At 36.6% G+C, this 15,638-nt stretch overlaps 1 protein-coding gene across 4 annotated transcripts in view; it reads left to right on the top strand.

Annotated features, from left to right (window-relative positions):
• Positions 1-15,638, top strand: part of STXBP5L (syntaxin binding protein 5L) — a 514,817-nt gene that overhangs the window by 44,304 nt on the left and 454,875 nt on the right. For all 4 annotated transcript variants that reach the window (XM_019024729.3, XM_019024728.3, XM_031009718.3 and 1 more), the window contains exon 3: positions 1,969-2,066. In XM_019024729.3, coding sequence (XP_018880274.1) covers positions 1,969-2,066 — 98 coding nt within the window. The remainder of the gene's footprint in view (positions 1-1,968; positions 2,067-15,638) is intronic.

Here is a 15,638-nt window from a genome sequence, read left to right on the forward strand (position 1 = left end):
TTTTTTTTTTTTAAATAGAGACAAGATCTCACTATCTTGCCCAGGGCGGTATCGAACTCCTGGGCTCAAGTGATCCCCCTGCCTTGACCTCCCAAAGTGCTGGGATTACAGGTGCAAGTCACTGCACCCAGCCCATTTTACATATAGTTTCTAAGCAATTGTCAGGCATTGTTCTAACAAGAAATGGATCTAACAGACATGCTTGAAATAGATTCACTTAAAGAGCTGTTGAACAAATATGATATGAAATATAAACTTGGAGTGGGGAAAACTACTCATTATAAATAATCAGCAGTGGAAATCTATACAGTAATTTTTTGCCAGTAGCTCCAATAGCCTTGAAAGATCTCACAATTGACTTTTTTTTTTTTTTTTGAGATGAGGTCTTGTTCTGTTGTTCAGGCTGGGGCGTAGTGGCATGATCATGGCTCACTGCAGCTTCAACCTCCTGGGCTCAAGTGATCCTTCTGCCTTAGCCTCCTGAGTAGCTGGGACTGCAGGTGTGCGCCATCATGCCTGGTGAAATTTTCCTTTTTTTTTTTTTTGTAGAGATGGGATCTTGTAATATTGCCCAGGTTGGTTTTGAACTCCTGAACTCAAGCAATCCTCCTGCTTTGGCCTCCCAAAGTGCCGATATTACAGACATGGGCCACTGTGCCTAGCCCACAATTGACTTTTTTACATTAATTTTGTAACTTTAGCTTGCAGAGCTCCTTTATTAGTTCTAATAATTTTTTAGTGTATTTCTTAGGATTGCATTTATACAAAATTGTGTTCCTTGCAGATAGTTTTAGTTCTTCCTTCTTATCTGGATGTGTCTTACTTCTTTTTCTTGTCTAATTGCTCTGGATGGGATAGAACCTTCAGTACAATATTGAATAGAGGTGGATAGAGTGGAAATACTTGTTTGATTCCTAACCTTAGAAGGAAAACATTGATTCTTTCACTAATTTTTATGATGTAGGTTTTTTATACATGCCATTTATTAGATGTATAAGGCAGGAACAGAAAGAAAAGTTGAAAGAATTATATTGTGAACACTCACTCATATGTATATTCTTACCACTAATATTTGACAGTTATCATTCACTTATCATGTATCTATCTATCCATCTGTCCACCCATGTATCTATATTATTTTGTGGATGCATTTTCAAGTTGCAGATGTCAGTATACTTTACTCTTTAACACCTCCATATACATAACATTAAATAGATTTTAATATTTGTTTCTAATAATTTCTTAACATTTTTTGAGGTATAATTTATATGCAGAGAAATCACAAATTTTACTGTACCATTTTATGAGTTTTAACTAATGTATATGCTTGTGTAATCCAAACTGCTATGAAAATACAGAATATTACATCTTTACTCAAAAAAGTTTCTTCATATTCCTTCCCAATCAATAACTCTTCAAGACAACTACTGTTCTGATTTTATAAACTTTTTGTGTATGGCTTCTTAGCATAGTTTTTTTTGAGAATCATTTGTGTTGTTGCATCTATCAGTAGTTTGTGTCTTTTAATTGTTGAGTAGTATTCCATTGTATGATTATATCATATCACAGTTTGTTTTTTTGATTCTCTTGTTGGACACCTGGGCTGTTTCCAGATTTTTGCTATTTTGAATACAGCTGGTAGGGTCTTACTTATACAAATCATTTTATGAACATATGCTTTTAATTTTCCTGAATATGTGCATAGGAGTGGAATTGCTAGATTGTAAGACAGATGTATATTTAGTTTTATAAGAAACCGCAAGATATTTTTAAAAAGTGTTTGTATCATTTTACACTCCCATCAACAATGTATGAGTTTAGGTTACTCCATCTCTGTGTTAATGTTTGGTGGTAGCTTTTTTTTTCCTTTAAGCTAATTTTAGACATTCTGGTGGCTATATAATGGTATCTTGTGATTGTAATTTTTATTTCCCTAGAGACTTATTGGTATTATTTGCTCTCTTTCAGACAGTTCGGCATGGTTTTCCTCATCAGCCCACAGCATTAGCCTTTGATCCAGTTCAGAAAATCTTGGCTATTGGGACGAGAACAGGTGCTATACGAATGTATCCTTAAATTTTGGTTCATTATCTGCCACATTAATGCCAATTACATTTCTTTAAATATTCAGGTAAGATAAATATTTATGACCAAATAAAGTTTATTATTTTTTAAGAAATGAGTAACTATTGTGAAAAATCTACACTTTCAAATTTATTGGCATATTTTTAATGTCTTTGAGATCAGTATTGATGTCTCTTCTTTAACTCCTGTTATTTGTAATTTGTATCTTCTCTTTTTTCCTTATCCATCTGCCTAGAAGTTTATCAATTGTATTGATTCTCATGATTCTCACAAAGAATCAACTTTTGGGTGCATTGCTCTTCTTTATTGTGTTTCTATATTCGATTTCATTGAATTCTGCTTTGATCACTTAAATTTCTTTGCTTTTGCTTACCTGGGGTTTAATTTGATCTTCTTTCTCTAGTTTATAAAGTGGAAACAGTTAATTAATTTGAGAACTTTCTTCTTTTCTAATATGTGCCTATAGTACTATAAATTTCCTCCCAAATTCTACTTTAGTGTCATCTTGTTTTTTAAAATTAAACTTTTTATTTTGAGATAATTAATTGTAGATGCACATGTAGTTATAAGAAATAATACAGAGATATCCATATTCTTTCACCTACTTTGCTCCAATTGTAGCATCTTAGGAAACTATAGTGTAATATCACAACCAGGATATTGACATTATACAATCAAGATACAAAACATTTCTATCACCACAAGGATTCTTCATATTGCTCTTTTATGGTCACACCTTGTCCCTCCAACCCCATCCTTGACACCTAACAACCACTAATTTGTTTTTCATTTCAGTAATTTTGCCACTTCAAAAATGTTATATAAATGGAATCATACAGTTTATAATTTTTGGCGATTGGCCATTTTCACTCAGTATAACTCTCTGAAGATTCATTCATATTGTTGCATGTATCAATAGTTTATTCCTTTATATTGAATTGGATAATATTCCATGGTATAGATGTACCACAGTGTAGCCATTCACCTGTTCAAAGAAATTTGACTTGTTTCTGGTTTTTGGCTATTCTTACTAAACAACTATGATCATCTGTGTACATATTTTTGTGTGAACCTAAGTTTTTGTTTCTCTGGTGTAAATGCCCAGGAGTACCACTGAAGGGTCATGTGGTAATTAGATATTTTAGTTTTAATTTTTTTAGTGTACCATTCAGTGTTATTAAATACATTTATATTATGCAACCATCATCACCATCCTTTTCTGTAAATCTTTCACTTTGTAAAACTGAAACTCTACACCCATTAAATTATAACTCTCCATGTCCCTCTTCTTCTAGCCCCTGGAAACCACCATTCTGCTTTCTGTTTCTATAATTTTTACTACTCTAGGTAACTTATATAAGTGAAAGCATACAGTATTATTCTTTTTTATGACTGGCTTATTTCATTCAGCATAATGTCCTCAACGTTTATCCATGTTGTAGCATATGTGAGAACTTCCTTCCTTTTTAAGACTGAATAGTATTTCATTGTATGTATATATCACATTTTGATATCTGTTCGTTAATTTATGGGCACTTGTTTTTTCCATGTTGTAGCTATTATGAATAATATTGCTATGAACATGGGTGTACAAATATCTCTTTGAAACGTTGCTTTTAGTTCTTTTGGGTATATATCCAGAAGAAGAATTGCTGGATCATATGATAATTGTATTTTTAATTTTTTGAAGAACTGTCATTCTGTTTCCCATAGCAGCTATACTGGTTTACATTTTCACCAATAGTAATTGCCCTTTGATGCAAATATTTTAAATTTTAATGAAGTTCAAGTTGGCGATTTTTTTCTTTTGTTGCCTGTGCTTTGGTGTCATATGTAAGAAATCTTTACCAAATCCAATGGAATGAAGCTTTTACCCTGTTTTCTTCTAAGAGTTTTATAGCTTTAGGTTTTACATTTGGGCCTTTTATCCATTTCTGAGTGAATTTTTGTATATAGTAAAAGGGTCTAATCTCACTATTTGGCATGTGGATATCCCATTTTCCCAGAACCATTTGTTGACAAGACTATCTTCTCCATTGAATGGTACTGGCACCCTGGTCAAAAAATTATTTGATCATACATGTTAGGGTTTGTTTGTGGGCTCTCTATTCTATTCCACTGATCTATAGGTATGTTTCTATGTTACTACTACACTGCTTTTATTTACTGTAGCTTTGTAGATTGGAAACCAGATAGTGTGAAATTTGAAATTAGATGATTTTTCAGCACTTACTGAAATGATCAGATAGTTTTTGTTATTGATTATGTTACTGTGATATATGATATTTATTGATTTGCATATGCTGAACCATTCATGAATTCCTGAGATGATTCCCACTTGATAATAAGTGATTTTTAAAAAATATGTTGTCTTGTTGAAATTGATTTGTGAGTATTTTGTTGAGGATTTTTGCATCTAGGTTTATCGAGGATATTGGCTTGTAGTGTTCTTTTTTGTTCTGTCTTTGTTGGTTTTGGTATTAGGATAATGCCGGCCTCATAGATGAGATTGAAAGTATTCCCCGCTTTTCAATTTTTTTCTTTAGAGTTTGAGTAGAAGTAGTATTAGTTCTTTAAATGTTTGGTAGACTTCTGAATGACTACTGAGTACATAACGAAATGAAGGTAGCAATAAAGATGTTCTTTGAAACCAATGAGAACAAAGATACAACATACCAGGATCTCTGGGACACATTTAAAGCAGTGTGTAGAGGGAAATTAATAGCACTAAATGCCCACAAGAGAAAGCAGGAAAGATCTAAAATTGACACCCTAACATCACAATTAAAAGAACTAGAGAAGCAAGAGTAAACATATTCGAAAGCTAGCAGAAGACAAGAAATAACTAAGAGCAGAGCAGAACTGAAGGAAATAGAGACACAAAAATCCTTTCAAAAAATCAATGAATCCAGGAGCTGGTTTTTTGAAAAGATCAACAAAATTGATAGACCGCTAGCAAGACTAATAAAGAAGAAAAGAGAGAAGAATCAAATAGACACAATAAAAAGTGATAAAGGGGAGATCACCACCGATCCTGCAGAAATACAAACTACCATCACGGAATATTATAAACAACTCTATGCAAATAAACTGGAAAATCTAGAAGAAATGGATAAATTCCTGGACACATACACCCTCCCAAGACTAAACCAGGAAGAAATTAAATCTCTGAATAGACCAATAACAGGATCTGAAATTGTGGCAATAATCAATAGCTTACCAACCAAAAAAAGTCCAGGACCAGATGGATTCACAGCCGAATTCTACCAGAGGTACAAGGAGGAGCTGGTACCATTCCTTCTGAAACTATTCCAATCAATAGAAAAAGAGGGAATCCTCCCTAACTCATTTTATCAGGCCAGCATCATCCTGATACCAAAGCCTGACAGAGACACAACAAAAAAAGAGAATTTTAGACCAATATCCCTGATGAAGATCAATGCAAAAATCCTCAATATAATACTGGCAAACCGAATCCAGCAACATGTCAAAAAGCTTATCCACCATGATCAAGTGGGCTTCATCCCTGGGATGCAAGGCTGGCTCAACATATGCAAATCAATAAATGTAATCCAGCATATAAACAGAACCAAAGACAAAAACCACATGATTATCTCAATGATGCAGAAAAGGCCTTTGACAAAATTTAACAGCCCTTCATGCTAAAAACTCTCAATAAATTAGGTATTGATGGGACATATCTCAAAATAATAAGAGCTATCTATGACAAACCCACAGCGAATATCATACTGAATGGGCAAAACCTGGAAGCATTCCCTTTGAAAACTGGCACAAGAGAGGGATGCCCTCTCTCACCACTCCTATTCAACATAGTGTTGGAAGTTCTGGCCAGGGCAATTAGGCAGGAGAAGGAAATAAAGAGTATTCAATTAGGAAAAGAGGAATTCAAATTGTCCCTGTTTGCAGATGACATGATTGTATGTCTAGAAATCCCCATCATCTCAGCCCAAAATCTCCTTAAGCTGATAAGCAACTTCAGCAAAGTCTCAGGATGCAAAATCAATGTGCAAAAATCACAAGCATTCTTATACACCAAAAACAGACAAACAGAGAACCAAATCATGAGTGAACTCCCATTCCGAATTGCTTCAAAGAGAATAAAATACCTAGGAATCCAACTTACAAGGGACGTGAAGGACCTCTTCAAGAAGAACTACAAACCACTGCTCAATGAAATAAAAGAGGACACAAACAAATGGAAGAACACTCCATGCTCATGGATAGGAAGAATCAATGTCTTGAAACTGGCCATACTGCTCAAGGTAATTTATAGATTCAATGCCATCCCCATCAAGCTACCAATGACTTTCTTCACAGAACTGGAAAAAACTACTTTAAAGTTCATATGGAACCAAAAAAGATCCCACATCGCCAAGTCAATCCTAAGCCAAAAGAACAAAGCTGGAGGCATCATGCTACCTGACTTCAAACTATACTACAAGGCTACAGTAACCAAAACAGCATGGTACTGGTACCAAAACAGAGATATAGACCAATGGAACAGAACAGAGGCCTCAGAAATAATGCCACACATCTACAACCATCTGATCTTTGACAAATCTGACAAAAACACGAAATGGGGAAAGGATTCCCTATTTAATAAATGATGCTGGGAAAACTGGCTAGCCATATGTAGAAAGCTGAAACTGGATCCCTTCCTTACACCTTATACAAAAATTAATTCAAGATGGATTAAAGACTTAAATGTTAGACCTAAAACCATAAAAACCCTAGAAGAAAACCTAGGTAATACCATTCAGGACATAGGCATGGGCAAGGACTTCATGACTGAAACACCAAAAGCAATGGCAACAAAAGCCAAAATTGATAAATGGGATCTAATTAAACTAAAGAGCTTCTACACAGCAAAAGAAACTACCATCAGAATGAACAGGCAACCTATAGAATGGAAGAAAATTTTTGCAATCTACCTATCTGACAAAGGGCTAATATCCAGAATCTACAAAGAACACAAACAAATTTACAAGAAAAAATCAAACAACCCCATCAACAAGTGGGCAAAGGATATGAACAGACACTTCTCAAAAGAAGACATTTATGCAGCCAAAAGATACATGAAAAAAATGCTCATCATCACTGGCCAACAGAGAAATGCAAATCAAAACCACAATGAGATACCATCTCATGCCAGTTAGAATGGCAATCATTAAAAAGTTAGGAAACAACAGGTGCTGGAGAGGATGTGGAGAAATAGGAACACTTTTACACTGTTGGTGGGACTGTAAACTAGTTCAACCATTGTGGAAGTCAGTGTGGCGATTCCTCAGGGATCTAGAACTAGAAATACCATTTGACCCGGCCATCCCATTACTGGGTATATACCGAAAGGAGTATAAATCATGCTGCTATAAAAACACATGCACATGTATGTTTATTGCGGCACTATTCACAATAGCAAAGACTTGGAACCAACCCAAATGTCCATCAATGATAGACTGGATTAAGAAAATGTGACACATATACACCATGGAATGCTATGCTGCCATATAAAAGGATGAGTTCATGTCCTTTGTAGGGACATGGATGAAGTTGGAAACCATCATTCTCAGCAAACTATGGCAAGGACAAAAAAAACAAATACCGCGTGTTCTCACTCATAGGTGGGAATTGAACAATGAGAACACTTGGACACAGGGTGGGGAACATCACACCCCGGGGCCTATTGTGGGGTGGGGGCAGGGGGGAGGGATAGCATTAGGAGATATAGCTAATGTAAATGACGAGTTAATGGGTGCAGCACACCAGCATGGCACATGTATACATATGTAACAAACCTGCACTTTGTGCACATGTACCCTAAAACTTAAAGTATAATAAAAAAAAAAGGAATTCAGCCATGATACTATCAGATTTTGGGATTTTCTTTGGTGAAAGGTTTTTTTTAAATTACTGTTTAAATCTTATTACTCATTATTGATCTGTTCAGGATTTCTATTTCTTCATATTTCAATCTTGGTAGGTTGTATATGTCTAGAAATTTATCAGTTTCTTTGAGGTTTTAAAATTTGTTGGTGCATAGTTGTTCATAATAGTTTCTAATGAGCCTTTGTACTTCTGTGGTATGAAATATAGTATCTCCTTTTTAGTTTTTGATTTTATTTAGTTTTTTTTTTTTTTTTTTGCCGTGATAGATCTCTTTGTTCACCGAGGTCAATTAGAGGCTATACTTTAGTCTTTCTTTTTTTGTTTTTTTTTTTTAAATTATACTTTAAGTTCTAGGGTACATGTGCACAATGTGCAGGTTTGATACATAGGTATACATGTACCATGTTTGTAGCTGCACCCATCAACTCATCATTTACATTAGGTATTTCTCCTAATGCTATCCCTCCCCCAGCCCTCGTCCCCCAACGAGGCCCCAGTGTGTGATGTTCCCTGCCGTGTGTGAGTGATCTCATTGTTCAATTCCCATCTATGAGTGAGAACATGCAGTGTTTGGTTTTCTGTCCTTGTGATAGTTTGCTGAGAATGATGGTTTCCAGCTTCATCCATGTCCCTGCAAAGGACTAGAACTCATCCTTTTTTATGGCTACATAGTATTCCATGGTGTATATGTGCCATATTTTCTTAATCCAGTCTATCATTGATGGACATTTGGGATGCTTCCAAGTCTTTGCTGTTGTGAATAGTGCCACCATAAACATACGTGTGCATGTGTCTTTATAGTAGCATGATTGATAATCCTTTGGGTCTATACCCAGTAATGGGATGGCTGGGTCAAAAGGTACTTCTAGTTCTAGATCCTTGAGGAATCGCCACACTGTCTTCCACAATAGTTGAACTAGTTTACACTCCCACCAACAGTGTAAACGCATTCCTATTTCTCCACATCCTCCCCAACATCTGTTGTTTCCTGACTTTTTAATGATTGCCATTCTAACTGGCATGAGATGGTATCTCATTGTGGTTTTGAATTTCATTTCTCTGGTGACCAGTGATGATGAGCATTTTTTCATGTGTCTGTTGGCTGCATAAATGTCTTCTTTTGAGAAGTGTCTGTTCATATCCTTTGCCCACTTTTTGATGGGGTTGTTTGATTTTTTCTTGTAAATTTGTTTGAGTTCTTTGTAGATTCTGGATGTTAGCCCTTTGTCAGATAGGTAGATTGCAAAATTTTTCTTCCATTCTATAGGTTGCCTGTTCATTCTGATGGTAGTTTCTTTTGCTGTGTAGAAGCTCTTTAGTTTAATTAGATCCCATTTGTCAATTTTGGCTTTTGTTGCCATTGCTTTTGGTGTTTTAGTCATGAAGTCCTTGCCCATGCCTATGTCCTGAATGGTATTGCCTAGGTTTTCTTCTAGGGTTTTTATGGTTTTAGGTCTAACATTTAAGTCTTTAATCCATCTTGAATTAATTTTTGTATAAGGTGTAAGGAAGGGATCCAGTTTCAGCTTTCTACATATGGCTAGCCAGTTTTCCCAGCATCATTTATTAAATAGGGAATCCTTTCCTCATTTCGTGTTTTTGTCAGATTTGTCAAAGATCAGATGGTTGTAGATGTGTGGCATTATTTCTGAGGCCTCTATTCTTTTCCATTGATCTATATCTCTGTTTTGGTACCAGTACCGTGCTGTTTTGGTTACTGTAGCCTTGTAGTATAGTTTAAAGTCAGGTAGCATGATGCCTCCAGCTTTGTTCATTTTGCTTAGAATTGTGTTGGCAGTGCGGGCCCTTTTTTGGTTCCATATGAACTTTAAATAGTTTTTCCAATTCTGTGAAGAAAGTCTTTGGTAGCTTGATGGGGATGGCATTGAATCTATAAATTACCTTGGGAAGTATAGCCATTTTCACGATATTGATTCTTCCTATCCATGAGCATGGAATATTCTTCCATTTGTTTGTGTCCTCTTTTATTTCATTGAGCAGTGGTTTGTAGTTCTTCTTTAAGAAGTCCTTCACATCCCTTGTTAGTTGGATTCCTAGGTATTTTATTCTCTTTGAAGCAATTGGGAATGGGAGTTCACTCATGATTTGGCTCTCTGTTTGTCTGTTAATGGTGTATAGGAATGCTTTTGATTTTTGCAGATTTATTTTGTATCCTGAGACTTTGCTGAAGTTGCTTATCAGCTTAAGGAGATTTTGGGCTGAGGCAATGGGGTTTTCTAAATATACAATCATGTCATCTGCAAACAGGGACAATTTGACTTCCTCTTTTCCCAATTGAATGCCCTTTATTTCTTTCTCTTGTTTGATTGCCCTGGCCAGAACTTCCAACATTATGTTAAATAGGAGTAGTGAGAAAGGGCATCTCTGTCTTGTGCTAGTTTTCAAAGGGAATGCTTCCAGTTTTTGCCCATTCAGTATGATACTGGCAGTGTGTATGTCATAAATAGCTCTTATTATTTTGAGATATGTGCCATCAATACCTAGTTTATTGAGAGTTTTTAGCATGAAAGGGTGTTGAATTTTGTCAAAGGCCTTTTCTGCATCTATTGAGATAATCATGTGGTTTTTGTCATTGGTTCTGTTTATTTGATGGATTATGTTTATTAATTTGCATATGTTGAACCAGCCTTGCATCCCAGGGATGAAGCTGACTTGATCATGGTGGATAAGCTTTTTGATGTGCTGCTGGATTCGGTTTGCCAGTATTTTATTGAGGATTTTTGCAGCAATATTCATCAGTGATAGTGGTCTAAAATTCTCTTTTATTGTTGTGTCTCTGCCAGGCTTTTGTATCGGGATAATATTGGCCTCATAAAATGAATTTGGGAGGATTTCCTCTTTTTATATTGATTGGAATACTTTCAGAAGGAATGATACCAGCTCCTCTTAGTACCTCTGGTAGTATTCTGCTTTGAATCCGTCTGGTCCTGGATTGCTTTTGGTTGGTAGGCTATTAATTATTGCCTCAATTTCAGATCCTGTTATTGGTCTATTCAGAGATTCGACTTCTTCCTGGCTTAGTGTTGCGAGGGTGTATGTGTCAAGGAATTTATCCATTTCTTCTAGATTTTCTAGTTTATTTGCATGGAGTTGTTTACAGTATTTTCTGATGGTAGTTTGTATTTCTGCAGGATCGGTGGTGATATCCTCTTTATCATTTTTTATTGCATCTATTTGATTCTTCTCTCTTTTCTTCTTTATTAGTCTTGCTAGTGGTCTATCAATTTTGTTGATCTTTTCCAAAAAACAAGCTCCTCATTCATTGATGTTTTGAAGGGTTTTTTGTGTCTCTATCTCCTTCAGTTCTGCTCTGATCTTAGTTATTTCTTGCCTTCTGCTAGCTTTTGAATTCGTTTTCTCTTGCTTCTCTAGTTATATTAAGTGTGATGTTAAGGTGTCGATTTTAGATCTTTCCTTCCTTCTCTTGTGGGCTTTTAGTGCTATACATATCCCTCTATACACTGCTTAAATGTGTCCCAGAGATTCTGGTATGTTGTGTCTTTGTTCTCATTGGTTCCAAAGAACATCTTTATTTCTGCCTTCGTTTCGTTATTTACCCAGTAGTCGTTCAGGAGCAAGTTGTTCAGTTCCATGTAGTTGTGCGGTTTTGAGTGAATTTCTTAATCCTGAGTTCTAATTTGGTTGCACTGTGGTCTGAGAGACAGTTTGTTGTAATTTCTGTTCTTTTACAATTGCCGAGGAGTGCTTTAGTTCCAATTATGTGGTCAATTTTGAATTAAGTGCGATGTGGTGCTGAAAAGAATGTATATTCTGTTGATTTGGGGTGGAGAGTTCTGTAGATGTCTATTAGGTCTGCTTGTTGCAGATCTGAGTTCAGGTCCTGGATATCCTTGTTAACCTTCTGTCTCATTGATCTGTCTAATTTTGACAGTGGGGTGTTAAAATATCCCATTATTATTGTGTGGGAGTCTAAGTCTCTTTGTAGGTCTCTAAGGACTTGCTGTATGAATCTGGGTGCTCCTGTTTTGGGTGCATATATATTTAGAGTAGTTAGCTCTTCTTGTTGAATTGATCCCTTTACCATTATGTAATGGCCTTCTTTGTCTCTTTTGATTTTTGTTGGTTTAAAGTCTGTTTTATCAGAGACTAGGATTGCAACCCGTTTTTTTTGTTTTGTTTTGTTTTCCATTTGCTCGGTAGATCTTCCTCCATCCCTTTATTTTGAGCCTATGTCTGTCTCTGCACGTGAGATGGGTTTCCTGAATACAGCACACTGATGGGTGTTGACTCTTTATCCAATTTGCCCGTCTGTGTCTTTTAATTGGGGCATTTAGCCCATTTACATTTAAGGTTAATACTGTTATGTGTGAATTTGATTCTGTCATGATGTTCACTGGTTGTTTTGTCAGCTAATTGACGCAGTTTCTTCATAGCATCGATGGTCTTTATAATTTGGCCTGTTTTTGCAGTGGCTGGTACTGGTTGTTTCTTTCTATGTTTAGTGCTTCCTTGAGGCGCTCTTTTAAGGCAGGCCTGGTGTGACAAAATTTCTGAGCATTTGCTTGTTTGTAAAGAATTTTATTTCTCCTTCATTTATGAAGCTTAGTTTGGCTGGATATGAAATTCTCCACTGAAAATTCTTTTCTCTAAAAATGTTGAATATTGGCCCCCACTCTCTTCTGGCTCGTAGGGTTTCTGCTGAGAGATCTGTTGTTAGTCTGATGGGCTTCCCTTTGTGGGTAACTCGACGTATCTCTCTGGCTGCCCTTAACATTTTTTCCTTCATTTCAACCTTGTTGAATCTGACAATTATGTGTCTTGGTGTTGCTCTTCTCAAAGAGTATCTTTATGGTCTTCTCTTTATTTCCTGAAATTGAATGTTGGCTTGTCTTGCTAGGTTGTGGAAATTCTCCTGGATAATAACCTGAAGAGTGTTTTCCAACTTGGTCCCATTCTCCCCATCACTTTCAGATACACCAATGAAACGTAGAATTGGTCTCTTCACATAGTCCTATATTTCTTAAAGGCTTTGTTAGTTTCTTTTCACTCTTTTTTTTCTCTAAACTTCTCCTGTCACTTTATTTCATTAATTTGATCTTCCATCACTGATACCCTTTCTTCCACTTGATCGAATCAGCTATTGAAGCTTGTGCATGCGTCACAAAGTTCTTGTGCCATGGTTTTCAGCTCCATCAGGTCACTTAAGGTCTTCTATACACTTTATTCTAGTTAGCCATTCATCTTATCTTTTGTCAAGGTTTTTAGCTTCCTTCCAATGGGTTCAAACATCCTCCTTTAGCTCGGAGAAGTTTGTTATTACTGACCTTCTGAAGCCTACTTCTGTCAACTTGTCAAAGTCATTCTCCGTCCAACTTTGTTCCGTTGCTGGCGAGGAGCTGTGATCCTTTGGAGGAGAAGTGGCAGTTTGATTTTTAGAATTTTCAGCTTTTCTGCTCTGGTTTCTCCCCATCTTTGTGGTTTTATCTACCTTTGGTATTTAATGCTGGTGACCTAGAGATGGGGTTTTGGTGTAGATGACCTTTTTGTTGATGTTGATGCTATTCCTTTTTGTTTGTTAGTTTTCCTTCTAACAGTCAGGTCCCTCAACTGCAGATCTTTTGGAGTTTGCTGGAATTCCTCTCCAGATCCTGTTTGCCTGGGTATCACCACTGGAGGCTGCAGAACAGCAAATATTGCTGCCTGATCCTTCCCCTGGAAGCTTCATCCCAGAGTGGCAGCTGTCTATCTGAGGTGTTGGCCCCTACTGGGAGGTGTGTTCCACTTAGGCTACAAGGGGGTCAGGGACCCACTTGAGGAGGCAGTGTGTCCATTCTCAGAGCTCATATGCTGTACTGGGAGAATCACTGCTCTCTGCAGAGCTATCAGACAGGGGCGTTTAAGTCTGCAGAAGTTGTCTGCTGCCTTTTGTTCAGCTATGCCCTGCCCAGAGAGTTGGATTCTAGAGGCAGTACAGCTTGTTGAGCTGCAGTGGGCTCTGCCCAATTCTAGCTTCCTAGTTGCTTTGTTTACCTACTCAAGCTTCAGCAATGGTGGACGCCCCTCCCCTAGCCAGGCTGCCGCTTGGCAGATCAACCTCAGACTGCTGCGCTAGCAGTGAGCAAGGCTCAGTGGGTGTGGGACCCACTGAGCCAGGCACGGGAGAGAATCGCCTTGTCTGCCGGTTGTTAAGACCTTGGGAAAAGTGCAGTATTTGGTCAGGGAGTGTCCTGTTTTTCCATGTAGTCTGTCACCGCTTCCCTTGGCTAGGAAAGGGAAATTTCCCCTCCCCTTGCACTTGCTGGGTGAGACAATGCATCACCCTGCTTCAGCTCACCCTCCGTGGGTTGCACCCACTGTCCAACCAGTCCCAGTGAGATTAAGCAGGTACCTCAGTTGGAAATGCAGAAATCACCCATCTTCTGTGTCAATCACACTGGGAGCTGCAGACTGGAGTTGTTCCTATTCGGCCATCTTCAGTTGTGTGATTTTCTAGAGTAGCGCTAAGCTGCTTGGCCTAGCAAGCCTGGGCTGGATTTTTTAGGTCTCTCTTTTATTCTTACTCTAGCTAAAGGTTTTCAATTTCGTTTATTTTTTCAAAAAATCATTTTTATTTTGTTGATATTTGTTTAGTCTCAATTTTATATCTTTATACTCTAATGTTTATTATTTCTTTCCTTCTACTAATTTTGGGTTTGAATTTTTCTTGCTTTCCATTTCTTGAGGTGCAGTGTTAGGCTGTTCATTTGAAGTCTTTCTAATTTTTATGATGTAGGCTTTTTATTGCTATAAACAACTTTCTTTTTAGAACTGCTTTTGCTGTATTTCATAGGTTTTAGTATGTTGTGTTTCCATTTTAATTTGTCTCAAGAAAATTTTCAATTTTCTTTTAAACTTCTTCATTAAACCATTCATTGTTTAGGAATATGTTGCTTAATAATTATGATTTTGTACAGTTTCTGATATTCCTTCTGTGGTTTACTTCTAATTTTATCCCATTATGGTCAGAAAAGTTATTTAATAGTTTTGACTTCTAAAAATTTATTGAGATTTGTTTTGTGACCTAACATATGGTCTGTCCTAGAGAATGTTGCATGTGCTGTTGAGAAAAATGCGTATTCTGCAGCTATTGGATGCAATGTTCTATAAATGTCTGTTTGGTCCATTTGGTCAAGAGTGCAGTTTAGCTCTGATGTTTCTTAGTTGATTTTCTGTTCAGATGATCTGTCTAATGCTGAACATGGAGTGCTGTGGTTTTCTACTGTTATTGTGTCACAGTCAGTCTCTCTCTTTAGGTCTGTTAATATTTGTTTTTTATATTTGGGTGCTCTGGTGTTGACTGCATATATGTTTATAATTGTAATATCCTGTTATTGTATTAACCCCTTCATCATCATATAATGACCTTCTGTATCTTTTTTTATCATTCTTGACTAAAGTTTATTTTGTCTGATATAAGTATAGCTACTGCTGCTCTATGTTGGCTTCCATTTGCATGTAATATCTTATTCATCCCTTCACTTTCAGTTTGTGCTTGTCTATACAGGTAAATAGAGTTTCTTGTAGACAGTATATAGTTGGATGTTTTAAAAATCCATTCAGCCACCCTGCATTTTAATTTTTAAAATAAATTTCAAAAGCTTTGGGGGTACAGATTGTTTCTGGTT

This window comes from Gorilla gorilla, chromosome 2 (genome assembly GCF_029281585.2).
Source record: "Gorilla gorilla gorilla isolate KB3781 chromosome 2, NHGRI_mGorGor1-v2.1_pri, whole genome shotgun sequence".
NCBI classification, from domain to species: Eukaryota; Metazoa; Chordata; class Mammalia; order Primates; family Hominidae; genus Gorilla; species Gorilla gorilla.